The following is a 26,096-nucleotide window of genomic DNA, read 5'->3' on the forward strand; positions in this document are numbered from 1 at the left end:
CCTCTCCCAGCTGAAGGCCCTGCAATCACAGGGGTTGTTGTCCAGCTTCCACAAGTCCATGAAAAAGCCTTGATCTCCTGGAAAATGTAATCAGGCCTTAATTAGCACAGGTTTGGTATCAGAGGTGCCTCCTGTGAATCCTAAATAATTTCCTGAAATTCCTTAACCTCAGAGGGGTGAGGTCACACTTCCAAACCTGGTTTGTATCTGGATAACCTGGCTGCCAGATGTACCTGCTGCTCACTCTCTTCTTTTTGGGGTGGTAAATTCAAATTTTTCAGTCATTTCATGGGAATTTTTCTCCTTTCCCATCTTTTTTGCCATCGTAGGTGGCCAAAGCCTTCTGGATGGCAATTGGAGGAGACAGAGATGAGATTGAAGGTCTCTCCTCAGATGAAGAAAACTGAGTCCTTCTGTAGCTGGAATTGCAGAGCAATCCTGCAGGAATGATCTTTCCCTGTAATTAAGTGTTTATTGCCAAAAGCCCCATTTAGCTTTAGCCCCTGTCAGTGGGGAAAGGATTCCCCGTGTCACTGTAGTGAGTTGAACATTCCACACCAATCCCTGGCTCCAGTGGATTTGTCTGACTGTCCTTTGTCCTCTCCCAGAGGACTCTGGAAGGTGCCACGTGCGGTTCAAGGAAACAGGAATGAGTTTACATTTCTCAAATGAACATTTTTATTGTTTCCTCCTCGGAGTTTAAATAAACAAATGTGCTCCCAGTTATCTTTGCACACGTGGCTGGGGGTTGGGAAGCGACTCCTTGATTCCCAACTCCACGTGTTTGATGGTTTTATGGAGCTTTTTCCCAGTTCAGACTGAGCAGGTTTCTATGAGCCGTGAAGAGGAAGCTGCTGAACTGTGCCCTGCTGGGGATGCTGTGCCAAGGCTGCTGGTTCATCAGTGCCAAAGCCATGAAAAATGGCCCCTGGGCTCTGGTTCTGTTGGAATTTTGTCTGTGTAACTAAGTGGGCCTTCCCTGGAATGTCAGGTGTTGTCCACGCTCCCTGGCTTTCCACTAGAAACTAAATTTGGGCTGAAATGCCAGACAGATTTTTGCAGCTGTTCCAGGGTTGAATTCCCTGCCCAAACCTCCTGCAAGGCCTGGCAGCACACACAGCCCTGCAGCTGGGGAGCCTGTCCTGAATTCCTGAATACCTATGGAAAGCACTGGGATTCCAAAGTGCCTCTGGATGTGTTTATTGCTCCCACTCCTGTGGGTTCCCTGGGAGGCACCAGAGTGCCAGTGGCACTTGGCTGCTGTGTGGGATCAGGGGTCAGCTGGAATTCCCCATCCCTGATGGAGTGTATCCTCCCAGCACAGACCTGCTGGGAGTGTCACATGGGAGGAAGGAAAACAGGAAGGAAGGTGGAGCCTGGTGAGGGAATGAGAGGAGAAAGGGTAAATCCACCCTGGCTCCTTCTCTGCTACACTCACTGGATCAGTGGGAAGAGGCAGCCAACAGATTCCCTTGTGGAAGAGTCCAACCCTCTCCAGTGCTTGTCTTTCCCTTTTCAATCTGAAAATCCACCCTGTTAAACAACCTTAGTCAGAAAGTTTGGAATTAACTTTTCCAAAGTCTGGGTTTCCTGTCAGTAAATTCCCCGAGTGCTGAGCCATCGGTTTGCCATCTGTTACCTGATGGCTTTGCATCCTGAAGGCACTTCCACAGTCACTCCTGACATTCCTTGTCCCTTCTGAGATAAATCAAAGGAAAATGAGCTCCTTGGAATGCTGGAAATCATTTCCTGGGTCGAAACTGCAGCGTTTGGGAACGAGACCTGAAGCCTCCCTGGCAGTTTGTAAATCATTCCCCCCCAAACCTGAGCAGTGTTTTTAAGGAGAAACGTTCCTTTCCCAGGGATACAGGCACAGACATCCCAGGAAACACCTGCCAGAGCCACCTCTGCCCACCAGCTGCCAGGCCTTGCCTTCTCCCATGCTCTCCAGCCTTTTCCCAGCACAGGGAGCTGCAGGAAGGACCTGAAGGTGGTTTGTTCCAAGCAGGGAATGGTTTTCCATCTTGGCTTCTTGGTACTTGGAGACTTTTTTTCCCTTTCCAAATGTTTATTGTGCAATAATGACAAGTGGCAAAAGTGCAGAGGGAATGAGTTGAGGCACTGAGGAAAACATGGACTTGGATACTTCATAAAACCAACCCTTCAGGCATGTGATAGACACCTGACTATTTAAATTTGATAAAATTATACCAATTGAAATCCAGCTCTTTTCTGCCTTTTTACAAGGCAGCAGCAGCTCATTCCCAGGTTAAGAACTCTTTTAAACATATTTTTGTTGTAAATATGTGTCTTGTTTATAGGTGCACAAATCATGGAGGCAGGAAGTGTGGCTGGAGACACCAGGAAAAAGTTTAATGGTCCTTTATTGTGTTTTTAAATCAGAGTTTAATTTGGGGGTGGCTTGGGGGTTTTCTGTGGGTTGTTTGGGGTTTTCTTTCTGAAGAGACACTTTGGTTTTGGCTACAGAATTTCTTTACAAAATAAGAAGTTACAGAAATGAATAAAAGGGGAATAATTAATGGAAAAGCAAACCTGAAATTGTGTCTGTCACTCCGATTCTCTTTGTGTGCCACAGCCTTGTTCAGCAACAACAGAAGAATTCCCATGGTTTTCAGAGAATTCCAGAAGTTTTTGGGTTGGAAGTGACCTTAAGGGCCACCCAGTTCCACCCCTGCCTAGGCAGGGACACTTCACTGACCACGTTTTACATCCTTGTCCCAGGTATGAAGCTCCACTTTCAGAATTCCCAGTTGCTGCTCCAGCATTCCCAGTCCTGGTTGGGCATTCCAGTGTTACTGGACAGGCCAGGCTGGGATGGCAAAGATTTTCCTGCCACTGCAACCACTTGTCACCCAACTTTTGCCTGAACCAAAAATTCCAGGCAAGGTCAATTCACTCTTTTTTTTTTTTTTTTTTGGTGAGGTTTCGAGATTTTTAATTCCTTATTGAACCTGCCCTTTGCTCCAGCTGCCCATTTCCAGAGCAGATGGGAAGCCTGGGATGCTGGAATGCAGGGTCCCTGCAGGTGAGCAGCAGCAGAAGCCCCAGCTGAGCACGGATTTGCTGCCTCGCTGGTGGAGTTCTGGCAGCCCCAGCACGAGGCCTGGCCGAGACCCTTTCTTACCACATCCTTGGAAAAGCGAGTGGAAAAAGTGTTCTCGTAAATCCTGTCAGGAAAAACAGCCCAGAAAAAAGTGAATTCCAGTGAAACCCTCGGAGAGCCACAAGGAGTTCACGGATCACCGTGTGCCTTGGCTCCTTCCCGGGCTCTGCACAATGCCCAGCAGGATGCCAGGGATGTGTCACTGTCCCCCGGGAGGGCACCTGACCTGCCCACCCTCCATCCACAGGCTCTTGGAATTCTGCCTCCGGGAGGGGATGGAGGGGCAGGAGCATCCCTGCAGAGACCACAGGCTGCAGGAACCTGTTTAGCACAGAATAACAGCCAAAAATACAGCCCGGGAGCTCCAGGCAGGGACACTTTTCCATCAGGGACAGAGCACAGCCCTGGAGCAGCTGCTCAGGGAGGAGGGGGTGGAATCTCTGCTCTTCGAGGCTTTTCTTCAGGATTTCCTGGCTGAGCACGGGTGTGCAGCACAGCACTGCAGTCCTGAGACAGGGAGGCACCAGAATTTAGGATCTGCTCCTGACGGGACATGGGACTGAGCAGGGAATGCTGCCCTGCAGCTCCTGAGCTGAGAACAGAGCTCCCCAATTCCCTGAGCTGAGAATAGAGATCCAGAATTCCCTGAGCTGAGAACAAGGATCCCCAATTCCCTGAGCTGAGAATGGGAATCCCCAATTCCCTGAGCTGAGAATGGGGATCCCCAATTCCCTGAGCTGAGAACAAGGATCCCCAATTCCCTGAGCTGAGAATGGGGATCCCCAATTCCCAGCCCGAAGGTGAAAGTCCAGCAGCAGTTTGAACACAGGGCAGGGAGAGAATGTTCAGCTTCCTCTGACTTTTCCAGCACTTGGACCATAAATCCTTGGAGCACAGAGCTCCGGTGCTGCTCCCCTTTGGATCCTGTTAGTTACAAGAACTAGTTGCAGGGTCTTAATTAATTTTTTATATCTGGCTTTAAATTCTTGAAGAACAAAACCATACCAAGAATGGAGATCTTACCTGTCACTGAGGTCTCCTGTGTGTTACTGGGAACAACCTTTATTACACAAACCTAGAGGTGCTGCTGTCTCCGAATTCCCTGAGGTTTCCAAACTCCAAACTGTCAGCCTGTGCCCTCGGATACATTCTTACCACACCCCCATTCGCTCACGAGCCTCAGTTTTCAAATCAAAGTTTATTAAAATGTCAAAAACAGACCTTACAGTTGCAACATGGGAAGGGGAGGGAGTACATGGGACAGGCCTGGAGTAACAAACAGTGAGTAATGCCAGGGCAAAGCGGGAGGTGGCAGGGAGGTACAGCAGGAATTCTAACACTAACACAAACATGCTCGGAGGGATCCATCCCAGGGTGCAGCTCCGGCGGGAATGAGCTGGATGTGACTCCCCAGGGACACTGGGTGGGCTCCCCAGTGCTGGAGGGAGCAGAAGATGAACCGACCAGTTCTGGAGTAACAGGTTTTGTCCTTTTAAAGCCTGGAGAGCTTTAGGAAAAGGCCCCTGAGGGAGCCCCGTGTGGGGCCGGAGCACAGCAGTCCTGGGGCTTCACTCACAGGGGCTGTGCCCAGCTCTGTCCTCACACCACACACTCCTCATTCCCAGCAATCATCAGGAAGGAACAGATGGAACAGTTAGTACTCCGAGTCCTTAACTGCCCTTGCTGTTAAAAATTAAATATTTGATTCATCTGAATACTCGAGAAAGAAAACATAAATACAAAAGCACGTTCGTGGTACAAACCAGAGTGAGCTCGACTACACCGCTCCTGCAGGACTCCAGAGGGACTGTTCCTCATCCTAGCTTAGCATATCTGGAGAATTCCATCCTCCCACCTGTCCAGTACCTCAGAGAACCAGGAAAGCTCCTGGATGTCTTGTGACATGGCTGAAGTCCTTCACTAAACCGTGTCCTTCTCCCCTGTGCTTTTCCAGTTAGGAAGCACAAGGCACAGATGCCAACACTCACTGCTTGAGATGAGTCCTGAATATCCTTCACCCTGCAAAGGAGTCCTGGGCAGGTTCAACTCCACTGATCCATGAGGGGAGAGGAAACTGGGAGGAATTCAAAGTAACTCAGCCTTTTCCTGGCACACGGAGGCAGAGCCCCGGGGAAATGAGTTATGATTGGATTTCTCCATCTTTGTACATATGCACACTGATTCCTGGAGATTAAATCAAATGGACAGCCCTGGATTACTTCTAAGACAAGCTTAACACAAAATGCAAACTGCAATTCCATACATTAACAGGAAAAATAAACCAGCCCAGCCCTGGAATGGCAGAAGGCCGTCGGTGGCACCTTCCAGCACCAGGCCCTGTGCAGCCACACCCAGGAAAGGGTCAAAGTTCCTGCCACTGACTCTGCCAGTAACAAAAATGTGTGAAATCCTGGTGGAATAGCCAAGACTGCCAGGAAAGGAGAGGGTATTCCAGGCTGGAGCTGGAATCTGAGCCAGGGCAGGGCTGGGCACATCCCAGTAAAGTTCCAGGAAAAATCAACCCCCAGCAAAGCCACCTGTGCCCTCAGGGCCCCACTGCCCCCAGCAATCCCAGCTCAGTTCCTGCTGCCTGTCCTTGGTGCCTGCAGGAATGGGAATTCAATTTTATCCATACAACCACTGAACCACGACAGCAAAGGCAGAGCAGCCACAACATCCCTGGGATCACATCCAGCCTTATCCCTGTGTTTGCCCACGGCTCAGGACTCTCCACTGCACTTCCCAAGGTAACTCTGGCACCCACAAAGCTTTTATGAATTAGTGAGAAGCAAACAAAGGGCAGGAAATTAATACTTTAGTGGAGATAATCTCTGGTTTATCTCACTGCACTGCTGGCCCAGCTCACATTTTCCACTGGAAGTCATTTTACTTAAGGGATGATGGAGATTAACCAAAGTTTTTATGCATCATCTGAATCCTGGTTTTCAAAAGGCCTCAATTAATAACAGCCAGCAATTAATTATCCCTTAGCAAGGAGATACAGATCTGGTTCCTGCTGGCAGTGCAGGCTGGCTGAGGAGGTGACTCTGTGTGCAAAATTCATATTAAAACTGGGATTTATTCCCACTCGTGGCCTCTGGGTCAGGCTGGGCTGCTGCACACGCTGTCACCTGTAATCCCCGACTCTGGAATTTCAGGTGCCATTTTTGTTGTTAGAGCACAAGGCACCAGAGTCCAACTTCCTCCAGGATTCTGAGGACAACAACAATTTGTCACTAAAATAAGCAAATAAGACACTCAGAGAGGAAACCTGGGGCCATTTTACAGAGCAGACATTTTCCCTTCTCTCCCTAAAGAGCCAAAAGTCAAACATTTCCACAAAACGCAGGATAAATTTTTGTTTGCAACCAGGTTAGAAACCTGTACCTGAACATAAACGCTGAATCAAACCACAGTGAGACACAAACCCACTGTGTAAGTGGCTAGAAAATCCTGTTTTATGCAGCTGCTCTTCCTGCCCCAGTCACATCAGACACACTGCAAAGACTAAACCAAATGAACACCTCAGAAAGGCTCCAGTGCTGGTCCAGGTTGTGCTGCACAGGGAAAGCTCCAGTCAGGACTCTGCAAGAGGATATTCCCAGGTGCTGCATCATCAGGAGCACATCCACACCGAGAATCTTCCTCAGAACTTCAATTCCAGATATTTTAAAAAAGGGAATTTCTCGTTTCTGGAAGAAAACTCCCTAAAATGTCCCATTTCCAGGAGCAGCAGCGACCCCCGGCCTGTCCCGGTGCCCTCCGAGCGTCTCAGACCCTCTGGCCAAAAGTGGTGGAGTTTGACAAACCAGGAGCTGAGGTTGACACAGAGGCCTCCCAGGAACAAGGACACTGGGAAAGCAGGTCCATGGAAACTCCTGGGATGTGATTCCAAGCAGTTCCCCCCGGGATCAGGGCGCTCCACCCCTGCCCGTGCTCACACCTGGGAGCTCAGCTTGGAGGATTAAAGCCTCGACACAAACCAGCCCAAAGCCCAGCCCAGCCAGTCCTTCCCACAGCCACATCCAGCTGCTGGGCTTGTCTTCCATATAGAAAATAATAATAAAAAAAAAAACACCAAGAAAAAAAAGATTTCCATAGGAAACTGATTCTCACTTTCTCCCCTCCCCCTCGAACATTTTGGCACAAATGTGTAAGATATTCACTGCAGGTACAAAGAGACACAGAACTGGACAGCACTGACAAAGTCAGGAGACTTATTTGGCAAATGTGAACCATAAAAACAAGTGCTAAGGGTGGGGGTTTTTTTCCAGTTGTGGAAGTTGTTTGCCATGACAGTTGCTGCAGGGAAAAAAAAAATATTAAACAGTCTGGAGCATGTATGTTTAAAATGAACATTTTATAATACAAGTAAATACACACTCTCCCCAGTTCTCCAGGCAAAAACACATCTCGGAGCATTTCCATCAGCTGGAATCAGTTGTCAGCAGAGGGGCTGGGCTGAGCTGTCCAGGCTGTCCCAGGGGATGCCCCACCCTGGGGTGTGTTGTGCTCATGGCAGAGGGCCTGGGCACTGCCAGCCCTGTCCCACCTGGACACGGATCCCACGGAGCCCCTCCGGCTTCAGGAAAGGCAACACCATCCAACAGAGTGAGAGAACAACACAAACTTGCTGGAGTTAATGCAAACAGACAAAGGTTTAACCACTCCAGAGCTCCCCACAGACCACTGTCCATCTGGGAGCAGCTCCAGTCAAAAATCGCTGCAGCAACATCAGGAAGAGCCTTAAATTTGGCTTTTTGCTTCCCGTCAATCCAGTCTGACCCACGAGGCCTCAGCTGCATCCCAAGGCTCTGCCTCCTCGGGGGCAGTGTGGGAAATTCCTTCCTTTTAGGAACACCACTGGAGGAATCTGTTCCTTTGGGTGCTTTAAATGCTTCCTCTCCCCCCCTGCTGCTGCAATTCCAGGTGTGGATCAGGTGGATGACAAGGGAATGCACGAGCAGGAGTCATCCCTGGAGTTGTGTGAGGCAGAGGGAAAGTTTCCTTGGAGCTGTGGTGGCTCCTGTGTGCTCACACAGAGGGGGAGGCACAGCACTCTCCAGTCCTTTATCAGGATAAACTCCAGCTCCAAATTCCAACCGCAACGGGAGCATCCCAACCAAAGTGCCGACGGTTTCAGTGGAAGTGGCTTAAACAGGGTATTTAAAAAACCAACAAAACGAAGAAAACCCACTTTTTTTTCTTTTTTTTTTCTTTTTTTTTAAGAGCAGATTGTTTTTTTTCTTTATCAACTTGAATAACTGGGAATTTGTTTGACTATGCCTTTTGCTAAGGGTTTTCTGGAGTCTCTGTTCCCCCCAGGAGGAGTTTCCTTAGGAGACACTGGAGCAGCGGATGCTGGGGGAGCCCATCTGGGTGAGGACCTTGTCCAGCCACTGCAAGGGGCCGTTGAGGTGCAGCTCGATCCAGCAGGGAGTGCTGGTCACTGTCTGCCTCCTACCAGGGGACACAGGACACAAGGACACAAATCACTTACAGAACATGGGAAAGGTTTTACAGCTCCTCAACGTTCCTTCCTGCTTAGTCCCGCACGGGGCCCAGGGAATGGCTCTGCTCTGCAACAGCTCCTGGTCTGTGCTGCTCTTTTAAAAACCCACTTTGTCCCTTTATGTTTGCTATGATCCCACAGGAGCAACTCTCCATGGAACCTGTTCACTGCTCAGATTCCTGGGAGCAGGCAGGTGATTCCCTGAAGGGAAAGGAAGGTGTTCATCTCAGCAAAATCCTTCAGTTTGATTTTCCAGACCCTTCTTAACGGGACAGCAAGGGGAGTGTTCACCAAACAGGTTCAGTTTCCCTGTGTCCAAGACAAGGACATTCCCTTTTTACCAGATCTTTGGGTTTTAGCAGAGTGTGGACGTGCTGGAGGGAGATCACCCTGAGCCCTTCAGACTCCCCCCCATGGCCCTGGGTGTTCCCAGACTCCCTGTGCATGGCCCTGTCCCACTCTCCTCCCTGTTATCCCATGGCAGACCCCATGGAGTGTCCCCAGACAGTAAAGCAGGAAGAGATGGGGAGGACAGGAAGGGAAGAAAGGCCAAGGCACAGGGCAAGGGGCTCTCCCTCCTCTGCCCAGTCATGGCCCAAGTCTTGTTGCAGGCAGAGATGCAGGGACAGCTGCTGTGGAGGAGGGAGAAACAAGAGAAACAGCTTTGTTTTACACCCTCATTTCCCATAGAAGCTGTCCTTGGAATCTGGTGGTGTCCTTGGAATCTGGTGGTGGGAGGGAGAACTCAGAGCCCGTGGGGCCCAGGGAGACATGGCTGGTGAAAGGGGGATCCTCAGCTCGGGGGGCTGCCCTGAGCTCCCACCACCATCCTGCTCTCTATGCTCCCCCTCCATCCCTGTCCCTGTGCTCCCCCTCCATCCCTGTCCCTGTGCTCCCACTCCAGGGTGGGTGTCTGGGCCTGGCTGGAGCCCTGCAGTGATTCCCTGGGGAGTGGTTTGTCCAGGGGTGTCCCGTGGGCTGTTTGGGCAGCAGGAAGGGGGAGCAGAGCACCCCTGGCTCTACCAACTCCCAGGAAGCACACAAAGCTCTCAGATCCCAGGAAAACTGTCTCCCTTCACCCTGAGCACCCCCCTTGCTGCCTGATCCCAGCCTGGCACCGAACAGTCCAACAACTGTTCCCAACAAAACTCCACACTTCTGCCCTCTCCAAGTCTCTCCCACTAAACTTCATCCTGTCCTCCCACCGAGGGAACATGTTGGCTCCAGCCTTTTGGAAAGGCAAACCCTCAAAGCTCTCTGTGCCTTCAGCTTCCTCCACTGGGCTCCCACTGAACCTCTGTATCCCAGGCTGCTCATGGAATCTGCTTTTCCCCTCTTCCCTCCCCCAGATCCCTGGCACACATGAGTCTGAACACCCCCCACCAGACTGCTGGGAAGGCTGAACCAGGAACCAGGGAACAGAGCCCTGGATGCTGCTCCCTCAGGAACACCTCCATGCCTGAGCCAGCTCAGCACCCACCCATGCTCTGGCAAAGGCAGCCAGAGGGAGGATCTGGAGGCAGGGAAAGGCAGGAGCAGCTCCGGGGGGAGCGCAGGGCTCGGGGCCTCCCATCCCCAGCAAGATCCCGACTTTCCGTAAGTGACGGAGCTCAGCTGGATCTCATTCCCTGCCCTGGCTCAGAGCCAGGCCTGGCCCACGGGCAGGACCATTTCAAAACAAAATGGACTCCAAACATCTGGAGAAATGAGAAAGTGGGAGCGGAACGTGCCGGGCTCAGGCTCCGGCTGATCCCGGGGCTGATCCCGGGGTGGATCCCTGCCCACCACGAGTCGTGGGGAGCAGCAGGACACGGCCTCAGCAAGGCAGGGACTGATCCAGACTTTCAAATCAAAGGGGACACAGGCAATCTTTCCAGATCACTTTTGGCTTAAATCCTCACTAGCTTTCTCTCTCATAAAACAACGTTCATTTCCCAAGGAATTCCGTCTCCCCTGCTTGTCCCAACAAATGCTGGCTACACTCCCTTGGGTGTTTGCTCCCTGTCTCAGAGGGGTGGCAGCAGCCCAAGCCATGGAATACTCTGTTCCCCACACCATCCCCACTGGCCCTGTGTGCTCAGAGTAACCATATCCTCCATCCCAAACATGAGGCCCACTGCACCTCCTTATTTATCTTCAGTTTTCACTGGGAAAAACAGGGATCCTCTTTCTCCCACATTTAAGCCCTTGCCCTGTGACAAGCCCTAAGGAAAGGAGCAGAAGATTTAACTGTAATTTTGCAGCAACTCAAACAGTTCTTTTAAACAGAAATTTTTCAAGCCAATCATCTGCTTTGGTTTAATCCCATCAGTCCCTGGTAAAAGAAGCATTAAACCCAATCTGCAGGAAGCACCCACACTCACATTGGATACACTTTCACAATGACCTGGAGGGACAGGACACAGGGAATGTCTTCCCATGGCCAGAGGGGAGGGTTAGATGGGATACTGGGAAGGAATTGTTCCTGGGAGGGTGGGGAGGCCCTGGTACAGAGAAGCTGTGGCTGCCCCATCCCTGGAAGTGTCCAAGGCCAGGCTGGATGAACTTGGAGCAAGCTGGGCTAGTGGAAGGTGTCCCTGCCCATGGCAGGGGGTGGGACTGGATGAGCTTTAAGGTCCTTTCCCACCCAAACCATTCCATGATTCTATGATTCTCTGGTCCTGGCTCAAACCATTAAAGAAACATCAAATTTTAAGAAAAAAACCTGTAGGAGTCCCCTCCCTGGCCCACCTGTATTTATCTGCTGTGCTTCAGGTAAAGCTCCTGGTTTGTACCAGACACTTGTGGTGCTCCAGGTGCATCCCACAAGGTGTGTTTGGCACAAATAGGATGGGAAAAACAAGAGGTGAGATCAACTCCCAGCAGCTACAACCCGGACACTGGGCTAATTCCCACCCTTCAAATGGGAATAAGGGCTTTGCAGGACCCTCCTAGGCTGGGAATTACAGGAGTGGAAGGCAAGCACAGACACACACAGAGCCAAGTTTCCTCCCAAAGCCTGACCTGTACTCTGCTCCCCAGCCCTTGACGAAGCTCATCCTGATGGTGCACATCCTGGTCAGCTGGTACACGGCCTCGAAGCCCTGGTTCACTGACTGAGCCAGCAGAGCAGCAAATTCCTGGTTGTTGAAGATCTTCAAGTTGCACCCTGTGAGAGGAGAACAGGACAAGGACCAGGCATCAGTGTAATGAGGGTGAGAAATCCATCCCTTCCTGACCCCATCTCTTCCCCCCATCCCTTCCTGATCCCATCCCTTCCCCCCATCCCTTCCTGACCCCATCCCTTCCCCCCATCCCTTCCTGATCCCATCCCTTCCCCCCATCCCTTCCTGATCCCATCCCTTCCCCAGGGTGGCAAGGAGCTCCAGGCTGCTCTGCCAGGATCTCAGAGCACGTGGTGCCACAGCCAGGTTGTTCAAACACAGCATTTCAGAGGAAGGGATGGAGGGTGACACACTTTCACAGCTCATCTGCTGGAAAGGGAGCAGGACAAGGACAGGGAATGATGGATGCTGGTGCCCACACAGCAGGTTGTGATGGGTGAGACCAGACCTGGGTCCTCCTGTGGAACCTCCTTGTCTCTCCTGTACAGTTTTCCCTCACGTCATGATTTAAAGCCCAGCTGTGACCGTAAGGTTTGATCACAGTGATCACTGCAGGGCCTGAGGGGGAGGAATGCACAGGATAAAAACAGGAGCTCCCTGGGGCTGGATTTCCATGGGGTCTGGCAGTACGATGGAGAAGTTCTGAAGTGAAACCATCCTGCCAAGGCAGGAAGCAGCTCTGAGGGTTCAAAAGGCTGGTGGGGCTGGTGGCAGAGCTGCTCCTGCTCAAATCCTCTCTGCCATTTCACCAGCAGGTGCCAAAGACTTTCCTTTTAAAACTGGAGCTCTTCTCCCCAGTGTTTAGTCCCAGCTAAAAGACTGGAAACAGTTTATTCAACTGCTCTTAGGGGATAAAGGTGAAATAAAAAATCACATCCTTCGTAGTTTAAATAAATTAATAAATGCATCACTCTTGAAAAAAAGTGCTGCTGCTCTTGCTTTCTCCCAGCTAACCACAAACAAGTTAAACTACCAAACTTGGCACACAACTACTGCTCATGTGGGATTACACATGGGCCAAGGCTGAAAAACAACATTTTGCACCGGGATGAATTGTACTTTTCTAAAAATCCCTCGTGAGCCTCCTCTCTGGGGCTGCTCTCACCTCGCCATCAGCTCTGGGTCGAGCTGTGTGGAGCAAAGTGTGACCCCAGGCAGCTGCAGGAACCACTGCTGGGCTCCTGGAAAAGCACAGCCCAGGGGGCAGGAGCCTGGCAGGGGGTTTGAGGGGAAGCAAAGCAGAGGCTGGAAGGGTGAGAGCACCAGGGCACAAAGAGCACCAGTTTTGGTGAGCATCACAGTGCCAGGCTGCCCAGAGCTCAGCAGGGACTGGGAATGGGTCTCTCCACAGGGAGGAGTGGGAATAACTCGATCTTGGCAACGGGGGAGTGAAGAAACCGCTTCGAACCCAGCAGAGATTCGAGGATGAGCTGAGAAGGCAGCCAAGGACTGTGGTGAAAGTGGGGAGAGCTGGTGGCCAAAAAATGCTCCTCAGCTGGATGGAGAGAGGAAATGGGGGCGGGTTGTGCCTGCAGATGTTGACTCCAGCCAGGGTGGACTCTTGTGATGTGGCTGGAGAATTAAGTCATGTTTGCAACACTGGCAGCTGCTTCCCAAACATCTGAGAAAGGAAACCCATTCAGATGGGCCGGAGCCTGCAGCGTGTGGGTCTCCTCTCAAAAGAACAGCAATCTCTAGTCAAATATTTCTAAACAAAGAAGTCCATTTTTTAAAAAATATATACATACTTTTAACTGTAAAAAATTAGCTTTGGTAAGCCTAGCTAAATAACCTGCAGAAGGTGAAGCTATGAGGGACAATCCTTCCTGGGGGGGATCTTGGGCAAGGTAGAGCTGTGGGGGACAATCCTTCCCTGAAGGGATCCTACAGAAGGTGGAGCTGTGGGGCCATCCCTTACCTGGGGAGGATCTTGGGCAAGGTGGAGCTGTGGGGAAACCCCTTCCCTGGGGATATCCTGGCCATCCCTTCCCTGCAGAAAGTGGAGCTTTGGGGCCATCCCTTCCCTGGGGATATCCTACAGAAGGTGGAGCTGTGGGGGACAATCTTTCCCTAGGGAGATCTTGAGAAAGGTGGAGCTGTGGGGCCATCCCTTCCCTAGGGGGATCCTGCAGAAGGTGGATCTGTGTGGGACATCCTTTCTCTGGGGATATCCTGCAGCAGGTGAGGACCATCCCTTACCCTGGGGGGATCCTGCAGCAGGTGTGGGACATCCTTTACCTCTGGGGATCTTGGGGAAGGTGGAGCTGTGGGAGTCCCTTACCTGGGGGGATCTTGCAGACAGTGGCAGGGTGCCAGCCGTAGCGCTGGTTGCAGTTGGGGGACTGCACGAAGATGGCACTGTCACTGAGGCACTCGGCAAACACCTCCCCGCCGATGTAGTAGAGCCTGACTCCTCTTCCTGGGAAACACAGGGCACAGGGGACCGTCAGATGAGACAGAAATCACCTCCAAAACCTGCTCCAAGAGCTGGCAGAGACTTAGGAACCCTCAGCATGAGGCAGCTCTGGAGCACCTCAACGATGGGTGATGGAAAATCCATCCCGGTGGACACGCCAATGAATTGGTCTGTGAGTGAGGAGAGCTGAGGGAGGCAGGAACTAATTTATAAAGCCAGAATTTCACCTCCAGCCCCCCCTGCCAATCCCAGACATTCCCCACCTGCCCAGAGCTCCCTCCAAACACACCCTGATATTTTTCAGGTGAAGGTTTTATCAGTCAACACGTGGTTTTCAGCCCTCTCTCAAAGTCATCCCAGCTGGACAAACTGCTTGGTTACTCATTTAGTGATTTGGTAATAAATTATACAGCATTTTCAACTCACTGCCTGTTGTTTGAGGTGATGTTTTGTACAAGGACAAACACACATCTCCTGTGGGTGTTTCCACAAATCATTAAAATCTCAATTAATAATGAAACAAATCCACTTTGGCTGCTCAAATAAACATTTGCTGTGGTCTTACACTCCTAGTTCAATATCTTGCTTTCATCCTTCCACAGAGCATAAGGAGCCTGATTTAACAGCTGGATTTAAAACCTGATTTTGGAATCTTGGTGGGTTTTGGTGTTTTGGTTTTTTTTTTAGTGCCAGAAATCATATTTGAAACAAGTGGAAAGATCCTCCTGTACAAGGGGGAGGATTCTCCTGTTGCTCAGGAAAAGGGAGAAAAATTAGAACAAAAATCAGGTTCAGTTTTGATAGAAGTCAGGAGGAAACAGCAAAGCATAAGAAATTTTGCCTTTTAGTAAAATTGCATGATTTTGGGATATTCTATTTAGCTCAAGTTTAACTGAAAACAAACTGAATGTCACCCTGCAGGATAAGCAGGAAAAGTGGAAATTGAGATGACAACCAAGGAACTAAGTCTCTATTTATAAAAGGTCAGTCAGAAAATCAAATAGTGCAGGAGGGAAAAGGAATAGACACAATTATCCCTGACATCCACCTGAATACCCAGGAATTCTGTCTCTATTCCGTGCACCAATTTTAATGTTCCTTGGGCACGGTTTTTTTATTACGATTAGATGAAAAAACCACAACTAGCGTTGCCTTATGGAAGATCAGCCCCCCTAAAGCTCCATGGGTTTTCCAACACCAGTGTTCCAGACCTTCCCAACTTTGTGCCAATTAGCTAATCAAAGGGATCACGGGCAGGCCTCCCCCCTCCACCTCGGGAAGGCGGCGGGAATTACCGATGTGTCGCCTGGTGAGCTCCACGGCGGCGTTCCTGTTCACGTTGGAGAGCAAACCCAGGCAGAAACGCTCGGAATTCGACGGGTCGGTGAATCCATCCACGGTCATGGAGGGCTGGGAGGCGTGGAAGGTCTCTCCCACCCTCTGGTTGAGCTCGTAGTAGGAGATGGAGCACCAGAAGGCCGGCTCGCAGTAGGTGACGGGCTGCAGGTCTGCACCAAACACAGACCCAAGTGACTGCCAGGCCCTCAGGAGGGGATGGAAATACAGGGACTGGGGGGAAATGTTGTCCTGCTTCGTTCCTCAGGCTCACTTTAACCCAGCTTTAATTACTTGATGGGTTTTAATGGGCTGCAGCCAAAAGGTGACGTCACCACCCCCCACCCCCCCCTTGAGTTTTGGCCCCTGGAAGGATCACGAACAGCCAAGGGTTGGTCACTTGGCAAGGGAGGTGGCACTGCAGCACCTCCAGACTGGAGAAAATTCAAAACATAAACTTAGCTTTACTAGGAAAGGGGAATGTGGGATCACTTTTAGGCAGCCAGGACCCAAAAGGAGAGAAAAAGAAGGAACAGAAAAACTTGGAAAGAGCAGAGCACAAACCTGCTCTCAACAGCACAGGTCTCTGAACCCTAAATCTGTGCACTCACAGCCAGCAAGTCCAGCTTTCCCTCTTACTGACTCTGCCACTGATAAAACCAGTAGAGCTGCCTGAAATACGCCCCAAATTGTGTGTAACACTGGCAATAAAGTGACTTAAAAATGAGAATTAAATGAAATAGAAAATTAGAATTAAATTATAAAATAAAAATCCCAGTGCTCGTGATCTCAGAGCATTCAAAGCAAATCCATTCCCCAGTAAGATGATGGCACATCTCTTTCCTTGGGGCTCTGGTTTCACTCAGCTCTTGGACCAAAGCAAAGGGACCCAAGTTGATGAGCAGAGTGAGGCATTTTCAGGAGGACAACACTTCACAGCCCAGCAAGGTGGGACAGTCAAACACCATGGAATGATTTAACTGCTCCCACTGAAGCCAAGGAAATTCCAGCAGAGGAAGGCTCAAGTCAAATTTCTTGGAAAAACAGCTCTAGAAGGTGCCCAGTCCTGCTGAGAGCCAAGACTCTACCGAGCAGGGGAAGTGAAAAGCAGACTAAGGTAATTCCTAAGTGCTATTCCCCACATCCAGTGCAAGAGGAGAATTCCCTCCAGTCCTCCCCCCAAGTTATCACTTCATTCCCATCCATTCAAGTGGTGCTTAGAGGCAGCACAGAGCAGCTCCCATCTGGCCAAGGAGTTAACAGGGAGCAGCAAAGCCCAGTTTTTCCAGAGGCTTTCCCATCTGCTGCTCCTGCACCACTCACACCAATCTGGGGCTTAAGAGATCAGCTCCCAGACAATCCAAGACAGGTTTTTCTCATCCCAGCCTCCTGTCACACCGAGTCTCTGCACAGGTTTGGGAGTCTTTTCTCAGCTGGTACCTGCTGTTGCTCCATAACCTTTAGGCACAGGTTGGAGCAGACTGGCTCCAGCCCAAAGATCCTGGTTTCCTCTGTCACTGCTCTATATGAGTTCCCAAAGTCACCAATAATCAGGAAAAACTCTTTGGTTTCTGCTTTGTTACCAGTTTTGCTGACTGCAATAAGGAATTGAAGTGCATCTGGGGAACTCTGTAATCCTCAGCAATCTTCAAAGACCAGGAACTTTGGAGCTTCTACTCATTCCCAGCTTCTTTTCCCTGCCATTTCCTCACATTTTCAACAATTCTATAGCTTAAAAGCAAGTCCCTGTCCTCATCTGCAGAGATACTGAACACATCCAGGAATCACACAGGTCTCTGCCTTTTCCTCCTGGATGGTTTTCCCACTGGGAACTGCCACACCAGGCACGTTCCTCCAGCAGTTTTGGGGAGAGGCACAGCAATCACCAGCACTAATCAGTCCCCTAAGGTGGGTCCACCCACTTAAGAAAACAGATTGTGTTCCCCATGACTCTGCTCTGACTCCACAGCAAGTGCCTCTGACTGAAAGGCTGCTCAGCTCCAGAAAAATCAAATCAGCTTCTGCTGATCCCAAAGTAACACCCTCAGACTGGTACTATCCAAGTTATAGAAACACCAAAACCTTTATTGCTCTCCATGGTTTCGTGGTCCTTCCCTTCAGGAACCACCTCCTCTTGGCTGGGGCTCGAGGGAACTGTGGATTCCCCACTGAAGGAGGGACAGAAATTTGATTTCCGGCCTATTTGCAGCTTGAGGAAAGACACAAACCAACAAATGCTGGCTTGGAGAACAACTTGCCTCTAAAAGCAGCAACCAAGCTTTTAATGATGCTGCTTTCTCCTGTGATTTGTAGTTTTAAACTTCAGCTTAAGCTGCCTTGGGATGGGCGAGTTTCCTCTTGTGTTAGAGCTGTCCTAAATATTCATTTTCAATTTATGGCTTTACTGCTTGGGGAAAAGGGAGAGACTGGAGCTCTGCTAAAGCCAAAGAATCCTGAGGGGGCACACAATCAACTACAACAGGAGGCATGAAAACCAGGCAAATCCTGCCTGAATCATCCCCACACAATCCCAGCCTTGACTGGCCCAGCTCTGCTGTCTGAAGTGTCCCCTGGGATGTTCCCATTCTGCATCTTCCCTGCAAGATGAAAGTCCTGCCTGTTCACTCTGGAGGGAAACAATCTCCTGGCTGCTTTGCTCTCTTTTTAATGTGCTCTGAGCCCAAGACAAGTTGTTTTCCTCGTTTCAGTGGATGTGTTTGATACTGAGAAGCTGCGGAGAGATGTTTTCCAAGGGCATTAATCCTAATTCCCTCCTCAGGAACGAAGGGATGAATAGATGTGCGTGCTCCCTTCCCTCTGTGCTCAGGGGAGGGCTGGCTTTCCTCTGGGAAAGAGAGTTTCAACACAGTGTTCCCGAGGTCTGTGTGACTGTTGATGTGACCGTGGGGCATGTGCTCGTTTCTCTCACAGCTTTTGCGTCAAGTCTTGCGCGGAGCAAACCCTGACAATGGATTTCCTGTGCTCCAAGGGGCTGCCTCCCTCCAAACAACAATATCCATGGACCACAGGGCTGGCCCTCAGCCAGCCTCAACTCCCTGACTTCATTCCCAATGTCCACAGAATGCTGGCAACTCTCCTTTCGTTTCGATTGTTTTCCGTATTTTCCCCGGCCCGTGTTTCGGGAACAGGGAAGAGATCCCTGGATATCTGCAGATCCCATTGAAAGCTTACGTTTGACAACTGAAAATGTGACAGCTGTAACTCTGGACTCAAACCAGAATGCTCCCAAATCCAACACACAGCTGAAAGGAGGGAAAAAAAGATCCCAGTGTGTTACCTTGCAACACTTTTGTGGCTGTGAGTGGAAAGATGAAACTCCCTGAGTTCCTTCAATCCCAAATTCCAGCTTTGTGCTGGAATCCATCCCCTGCAGCCCAAACTCACCCTGCTTCTGGTGTCCCACTCCCTCTGCCTCGTGCCAGTTTATTGCCCCTGTAATTCTCTGGAATATGGCCATGGGATTTAAGTGCAAAGTTCAGTTTACACAAAGTAAAGTGTCTTAAAAGCTCCAGGTCGTTCTGCTCAAACAAAGAAATCAACCCTTTATGGGACATCATTTTCTTTGTGGCAAAGCTCTGAACGTCCCCCACCCTCCATGGGTGAGAAACTCCCTCCCTGCACACTCTGCTGTGGGTTTTAAATTTCTGTCCCATTTTCTTCACAAACATCCAGGGAAATCCTGGTTAGATCAAACACCAGCCCCAGACACTGGAGTGTTCTGATCCATGGAATTCCAGGGCACAGCAAAGGCAGGAGTGCTGCAGCTCAGAGCCCTTCCTGGGCTGCAGGAACCATCAGGCTGAAGGTCTGTGTTCCCTTCCACTGCTGTAGCAGTTCCTTATTGTAGATAAACCATCTCCAAGGGGCAGCTGATGCCAATTTTGCCCTGGCACAGTTTGGAGTGTTGCTCATCTGTGTGCCATTTCATTTAGTTATTATTTTCTAGCTTCCTCACAGGCAAAAACTGACAATAAAATTAAAAGCCACGAGGAGTTCTTCACTCGGGGAAGCTCTTGTCTGAGGGCAATAAATATTTGGCTTGCAAAATTGAAAGGTATCTTTTAATGTCGGGGAGTTAAAGTGCTTTTCTGCTGTCTGCTCCTTAGACTACAAAGAGATTCCTTGTGGTTAACCAGCTTCACCTGCTTCTACTTATTTTTTGTCACCAGACAGCACACGAGACATCTGACATGTGTTAATAACCAGTGTCCCTGTTATGGATTGGGGCCTCTTTCCTAGAAACTCTTTTCTAAGGCAGATGCCACAGTCAACTTGCCAGGTTGGTTTTTTTACACATAATTGGCTTTTTATTTTTAGGTTTAAAATCTTTTTGCTAGAAAATCTCATCAGCTCCCAGGGAGCACCCTGGAGCATAATAGATTCCAGCAAAAAAAGGAAATAAAGGTTACTCTGCCATTTATTCTCTTCTTGGGCTGTAACAGGTAAAGAAATAACACTTTTGTGGCACCCTGGCAATGTTTTAAAAAAAAAAAAAAAAAAAAGAAAAAAGGGGAAAAAAAGGGGGGAAAAGGGGAAAAAAAGAAGAAGGGAAAAGAAATCCCCTCCCCAACAGCCCCAAGATATCCACAAGTCAGCCAATGAGTGACAAATTTTGGAGCAGTGTCAAAGTCCTCCGTGCCAGGATTAAAAGCATATGTAAACTTTATGGCCTTGGTTATTCAAGAGTAATCTCAAGTGGCCTCTGTCTGCTGGATAATGAACAGTTGGAGAGCTGATCCTGCAGCCAGGCAGAGCTGAGAGGGCTTTTTATGGCACACCATGGAGAGCAATTCCAACAGGGTGAGAGCTCAGCCTGATGGAGATCAGACCTTCAGTCTGGAGGTATGAAAGTAAAGGGCAGCAGCAGCACATTAAAGGTAGGGAATAGAATCCTGGAATGGTTTGGGTTGGAAGAGACCTTAAATCTCATCCAATTCCACCCCTTGCCATGGGCAGGGACACCTTCCTCTATCCCAGGTTGCTCCAACCTGGCCTTAGACACTTCCAGGGATGGGGCAGCCACAGCTTCTCTGGGCAACCTGTGCCAGGGCCTCCCCATCCTCCCAGAGAACAATTCCTTCCCAACATCTAATCCAAACCTGCCCCCCCTGTTAGCTTAAAACCATTGGTATGTCATAAAAGAGACTACTAAGCACTCCAAATTTACTGAGTAACTTTCCAGGAGACAAAATTTAACAACTCAATCTGCGTCTTTTAAAAATATAAGAACACAAACCCAGCAGCAAAACAGACAGAAAAGGACATATATTCTTGCAAAGTCACGTAATCAAACAAGGGAGGGTTTGCTGCAGTCCTTCCCTCATTCTTTCTGGTATTTATCTGCCAACATTTCTTGGGCTTTTTATTTAACTCTGATGTAAGTTCAGATTTCTTCATTTCCTATACAGTTACTACAAACCACTGTTATCACAGCAAAGAGGATTAGTGGAAAGGAACATCAGCAGTGCCCACAACCTCATCAGAAGTGCCCAACCTCATGAAATGCCATCATTAAAATGTCACTCTCCTGACTGTAATTACACCCAGTTCCCAAGCTCACATGCTTACCCAGATTATTGTGTGCTGGAGACATGGGGTTGGGTGATAAGTTTGGAGAACCTGAAAATCAAGACAGGATAATTATTGGTGTGGCTTCTGCACAAGGGAAAACGCTCACCCAGGATCCTCAGTGCTGCCCAGGCTTGTTGGAGGGATAACCCACTTCTCACTCCAGTCTCCTTTTTGACACCTGCAGCTTCTCTGATGTTTATTAATCCTTACGTGAGCTTCCAAACTTATTACTTAGATCAACTTGCTACATCTCCACTGAAGCTTAACCCATTAATTTTGCAAACTGAGCGTGGAGTTGGGATGTTTTACTTCCACTTGCAGGCAGGGAAATTTCAGAGATCATCCTGACAGCTCCAGATAAACCCAGTCCAGTGAGGAGCTTGGTTCTGCATTGCCAGGCACAAAACATACTCATAACAGCTGGAAACCTGACACTTTATATCCCCAAATCTGACTGGGTTTGGGACTGGGGAATATTGGATCAGGCTGTACAGATCTGACTAAACAGCTGGCAGAATTTTGTCCTCAACCATTAAAATTTGGTCCATCCTAAACCTGGTTACTTTGTTTTCTTGGCAACGAGAGAGAACCCAGGCACTCAACTTTCTTAGTGTTGAAATGATAAACCCCTTTAAAACCAAATCTGCTTGTGGTCCTTTGAAATATACATAAACTGGACATTTAAGTTCAGATTTCTTTAGTATTTCAATTTACCTTTATTATCAAAATTTATCTTATTTATTTCTTTGTTATCTATTTCTTCATTATTTATATAAATGGTGAGAAAAATGCCTCTGCAGAACAGGGCACAATCTTCCTGCACATGGACACAAAACACAAGATAAATTGTCGTCCTTGGGTGTGTCTTTACTGTTTCAGACTCCTGCTTGGTAAAATTTGATGCTGGATTTTGGAGAGAAGAAGGAACACGTTGTGCCTTTCAGCTCTCAAACACACAGCCCTGTGCTCTAGATGAGATTTCAGGCTACATTTACACTCCTACTGGGATAAAACTCCTCAAACCACCTCAAATCCTCACTGCCCAAAGAAAAACTTTTAGAGGGTCTCTGATATGACCCAGAAAGCTGCAGCAAAAGGCAGAAGGTGACTTACCTGCATCCATGCTGGGATTCATCTGGTGGTCACTGGTTTCTCCATCCTCACTCAAATATCCTGGAGGAGGGGTTTCTAAAGCATAAAATGATCAGACTGTCAGTGCCACTGCATGAAAAGTTTGGATTTTAGACACCAAAACCATTTACTGTGTTATTCACAAAGAGGTAAAATTCCTTTTTGTTACTTTTCTTCCTCAAGCTGCTGAAGGGAGGGGCCAACCCAACCAGGATGTGAATAACAGAGGAGGGGGGAAACAAAAAATCTGGATTTCCAGCCCCTAAAACTTGAAGCCATCGAGACACAGTTTTCTGTCCACATATTTTTCCTCTCCTGGAGTGCAGCTGCACAGTTTGTCCATGCAAATAAAGTGTAAATTGCTTGTGAGAGAGATACAGAAATAGAAGAGCTCGACTCCATCAGAAATTTAGAGAGTTTGACTCCAATTAAAACGACTGGATTTCATTCCAATCTAAACCTGCTGAGGGCACGTTCAGGCTTTGGATTTCACAATAAACTCAGTAGGTACAAGTGAAGGGAAGAGGTGAGTTTAAGGACATTTACACTTGCACCTCTTTTTGTCCAGGTTGGGAGCAACGATGGGAAGAAAGACTTCCCAGTCCTCCAGCTGGGAACACACGTGATTCCCTGTACAACATGCCCCTTTCCCTGTGCTGGCTGTATGGAAGGGATATGGTACCTGGAATGTAGTTGCTCTGGGGCTCGATACCTGCTGGGAAGTTAGTGTTCTCTGGGATGGAGTGGCTGTAGTCGTCTAACGGCGGGAATTCGGCCGGAATCTCCGTGTGCCGGGGCACCAGCACCGGGGGCAACACTGCACCAGGGGAGGGAAAAAACACAACAGCTTTGAAACAAAGGGACTGAAACACTGGGAAATGAGAGAAACCAGTTTGGAGTTACAGCCTTAAATATATGGAACACAGAGTTGCCAATGGAGGGACCTGATTTGGTGCTTCCTTCTGGAATAAGAGCAGGTAAAGGTGTTTTTTATTCCTGACACATCCCAGCTGGGGGGGGTGGGATACTTAGAACTACACCTGGACTCTCTGGCCCTTCTCAGGCAAAGAAACAGGTCTTCTTGCAAAGCCATTTAAGAGAAGTTACAGCACATGATTGAAAAGGAATGTTTCACATCAAATGGAGCAGCGAGGTGGGATCAGCACAAACATCCCTACTGGCTCTGCAGACTTGTGCTGACATAAGGAGCTGCAGCTCCACCTCAAAGCCTCTCTCAGAGGCAGGAGGAGACTCCAGAACAGGAAGTTTAGCTGTGCTGGGAGCTGTTCTTAGATCCTCTTCACAGGAAGTTTATCCTTAATTTCACACCAACAATTAGGGACACACAGAACACCACCACAGTTCCCACTGCGTGTGTGAGTGGTTTCTGTGCACACAAAGCCACAGGAGGAACCTGGCAACAACACCACCTGCCACTGGATTTCATCCACTCCAAGTGCTATTTTCCCCCCTGGGTGCAGATTCATAAATTATTCCACCGCCTCCAGCAAAGAGATTATCATCAATAATAAATACAACGTAGAAACACACTTAGAAATCCCTCGTGCTGGGAGGGAGAAGAGGAGGATTGGGCAAGGATCTGGCAGTACCTGGGGTTTCCACTCTTTGGTAATGGTAGGGGTTGACACAGACTTCATCCTTCTTCATGTTGAAGGCGTACTCGCACATCTCCATGGCCCGCAGCTCATGGTGGCTGTGCAGGTCTGGCCAGCGCCACAGCCGGCAGTAGATCACATGGGGGAGGCCTTTCCTGTGGGATACTTGGAGCCTGCCATCCAGGGATCTGCAGCAAAACAGGGATGGGAGGATTTAGCTTGGGATTAAAATGCGTGGGTTCGACCCCGACGCGATCCCGAGAGGTGCCGGTCGCCGGCACCGGGAGGGATCCAGGCCCAGCCTTCAGGGTACCTCCATAAACTGGAAAATCCTGGAATCACAGACTGGTTTGGGTTGGAAGGGCATTAAAGATCATCTCATCCCATCCCCTGCCATGGGCAGGGACACCTTCCACTAGCCCAGGTTGCTCCAAGTTCATCCAACCCGGCCTTGGACACTTCCAGGGATCCAGGGGCAGCCACAGCTTCTCTGGGCAACCTGTGCCAGGGCCTGCCCACCCTCACAGGGAAGAATCTCTTCCCAGGATCTCACCACATAACAGCCCTGCCCTGGATTTACTAATTTTATGATTAATTTGGAGGCAGAGACAAAAGCAAGCAAGAATACATTGATTTAGTGGTATTTTTAAACACTGCTGTGTGTCCTGACAAACAGGGTGTTTGCCCAGCTCTCAACAACTCCTGCTGTGAATGTAAAGGTGTTACATCTTAAAGCCTGTGGTAATAAAAGAGGACTTTTAAACATGGACACACGAATTTTCAATGGGACAAAAATCATCTTTCCTTCCAAGTTATCTAATTTATCTATATAAAGTTCAGGAACATTACAAACAAACAAGGTTTCCAGTTTCATTTATTAAACTGCAGCTTGAAAGCAAATAACAGCTCATTTTTCATCTAATCCTATCTTCACCCCTGAGTAGCCTCTTCCTAGGAAAAACCTTCCTGGGAAGCAAGACAAGTGTGTTCAGCTCCTCTCCAGCAGAGCAAAGAGCTGGAGCAGGGTCTCCTCCATCCTGAATGAACAAGAACTGCCCCCAGGCACTTCCTTTGAAGTCTAACCCTTCATTTCCCTTGCTTTCCTTAATGACCCAAATGAAACACTCGAGGGCTTTGGTGAAATGAAATATTTCTGGGTTTTAATTTGTCAAAGAACGAGTGAAAAAAAATCACGAAAAATGAAATTTTTACTGGGAATTATTTCCCTCGGTTCTTTGTGTTGGCAGCCAAGCTAAAAAAAAACAAACCAAAACAAACCCAAACCAAAACACACAAACAATTATTCCAAGAGGCTGCTCTAGGCTTGGCTGCCCTAAGAGAGTGTTCCCAAAAGTTTCTCTGGCAGAGTTTGGTATCACACACACCTCTTGTAAACACTGCTACGACACTGAGGAAGGTAAAAAGCCAAAAAAGACAGGAAAGCCAAAAACTGCTCTTCCCAGGTGGAATATTCACAGGGAAAGCACCAGTGTCCAGAGCTGAACTGCTGTGGAAGGTGGGAATTTGGGTATTGATTTCAATGGGGCCATGACTGGAAATGGGGCCATGGTTGGGAAATTTTTTAAAAAATATATATGAGAGTGTGAGAATATCCACTAAATTTAACAAAATGAGAGGAGGCTGAAACAAGGAGCAAACCAGGACTGATTCTCTGTTCTCTTCTCAAACTTCTTTGCCTGCCTGGCAGGAGATCTTGGAAGTAAGAGAGGAGAAAGGAGAGAAGACTCAGAGAGATTATTCCAAATATCCCAGAGGAGACAGAACGGTGAGAAGTGTTATTCCTGCTCCCAGTCACCATCAGCACATGGATGTCACAGCAGCACTGACAGATTTGGGTTGAACTCACACAAAATATGTTTGACTTCGGGATTATTTGCAAGGAGGGGTCTCTCCCTACATTTCCCAGGATAGAAGAAACTCTCTATAACAACCAGCTTCCCAGTGAGCAGGAGGGGAAAGTGCACCTCCCCTCATCCCAGGGCTCTGGCATGAATGCTGTCCCTAAGGCAGAAAGAAATGGAATTCTCTACAATCTTATCTAAAAAGACTTTTTAAAATGACACAGCCATATGTTTTATTTTCAAATACAACCTCCCCTTCTCCCCTCTCCCCTCAATAAGGAGATATGGTACAAGAAATCAGATTTCCCTAAAGCCCCAGGGGCTAATTGTGTTTTTATGGTTGTGAAATCTCTCCTCACGCTCCCCATGAAGGGACTTGGGACAAAACAACATCTGGGGAAGAA

The 26,096-nt window shown here is 48.9% G+C and overlaps 2 protein-coding genes across 5 annotated transcripts in view; one reads left to right on the forward strand and one right to left on the reverse strand.

The window, feature by feature from the left end:
• AAGAB (alpha and gamma adaptin binding protein) overlaps window positions 1-2,559 on the forward strand; it is a 19,454-nt gene extending 16,895 nt beyond the window's left edge. Inside the window, exon 10 of the mRNA XM_027644570.1 lies at window positions 330-2,559. Coding sequence (XP_027500371.1) covers window positions 330-407 — 78 coding nt within the window. The 3' untranslated portion in view covers window positions 408-2,559. The remainder of the gene's footprint in view (window positions 1-329) is intronic.
• Window positions 2,560-8,277: 5,718 nt separating this feature from the next.
• Window positions 8,278-26,096, reverse strand: part of SMAD3 (SMAD family member 3) — a 65,446-nt gene continuing 47,627 nt past the window's right edge. For 2 of the 4 annotated variants that reach the window (XM_027644360.1, XM_027644359.1), the window contains 8 exons: window positions 23,825-24,018; window positions 22,897-23,031; window positions 22,197-22,271; window positions 21,081-21,131; window positions 15,452-15,664; window positions 14,022-14,159; window positions 11,640-11,784; window positions 8,461-8,584 (listed from right to left, as the gene is read on the reverse strand). In XM_027644360.1, coding sequence (XP_027500161.1) covers window positions 8,461-8,584; window positions 11,640-11,784; window positions 14,022-14,159; window positions 15,452-15,664; window positions 21,081-21,131; window positions 22,197-22,271; window positions 22,897-23,031; window positions 23,825-23,909 — 966 coding nt within the window. In that variant the 5' untranslated portion in view covers window positions 23,910-24,018. Of the gene's footprint in view, window positions 8,585-11,639; window positions 11,785-14,021; window positions 14,160-15,451; window positions 15,665-21,080; window positions 21,132-22,196; window positions 22,272-22,896; window positions 23,032-23,824; window positions 24,019-26,096 lie in introns of all 4 variants that reach the window. The other 2 variants (XM_027644357.1, XM_027644358.1) reach the window with 2 other exon arrangements.

This window comes from Corapipo altera, unplaced genomic scaffold (genome assembly GCF_003945725.1).
Source record: "Corapipo altera isolate COAL_440 unplaced genomic scaffold, ASM394572v1 50, whole genome shotgun sequence".
Lineage (NCBI taxonomy): Eukaryota > Metazoa > Chordata > Aves > Passeriformes > Pipridae > Corapipo > Corapipo altera.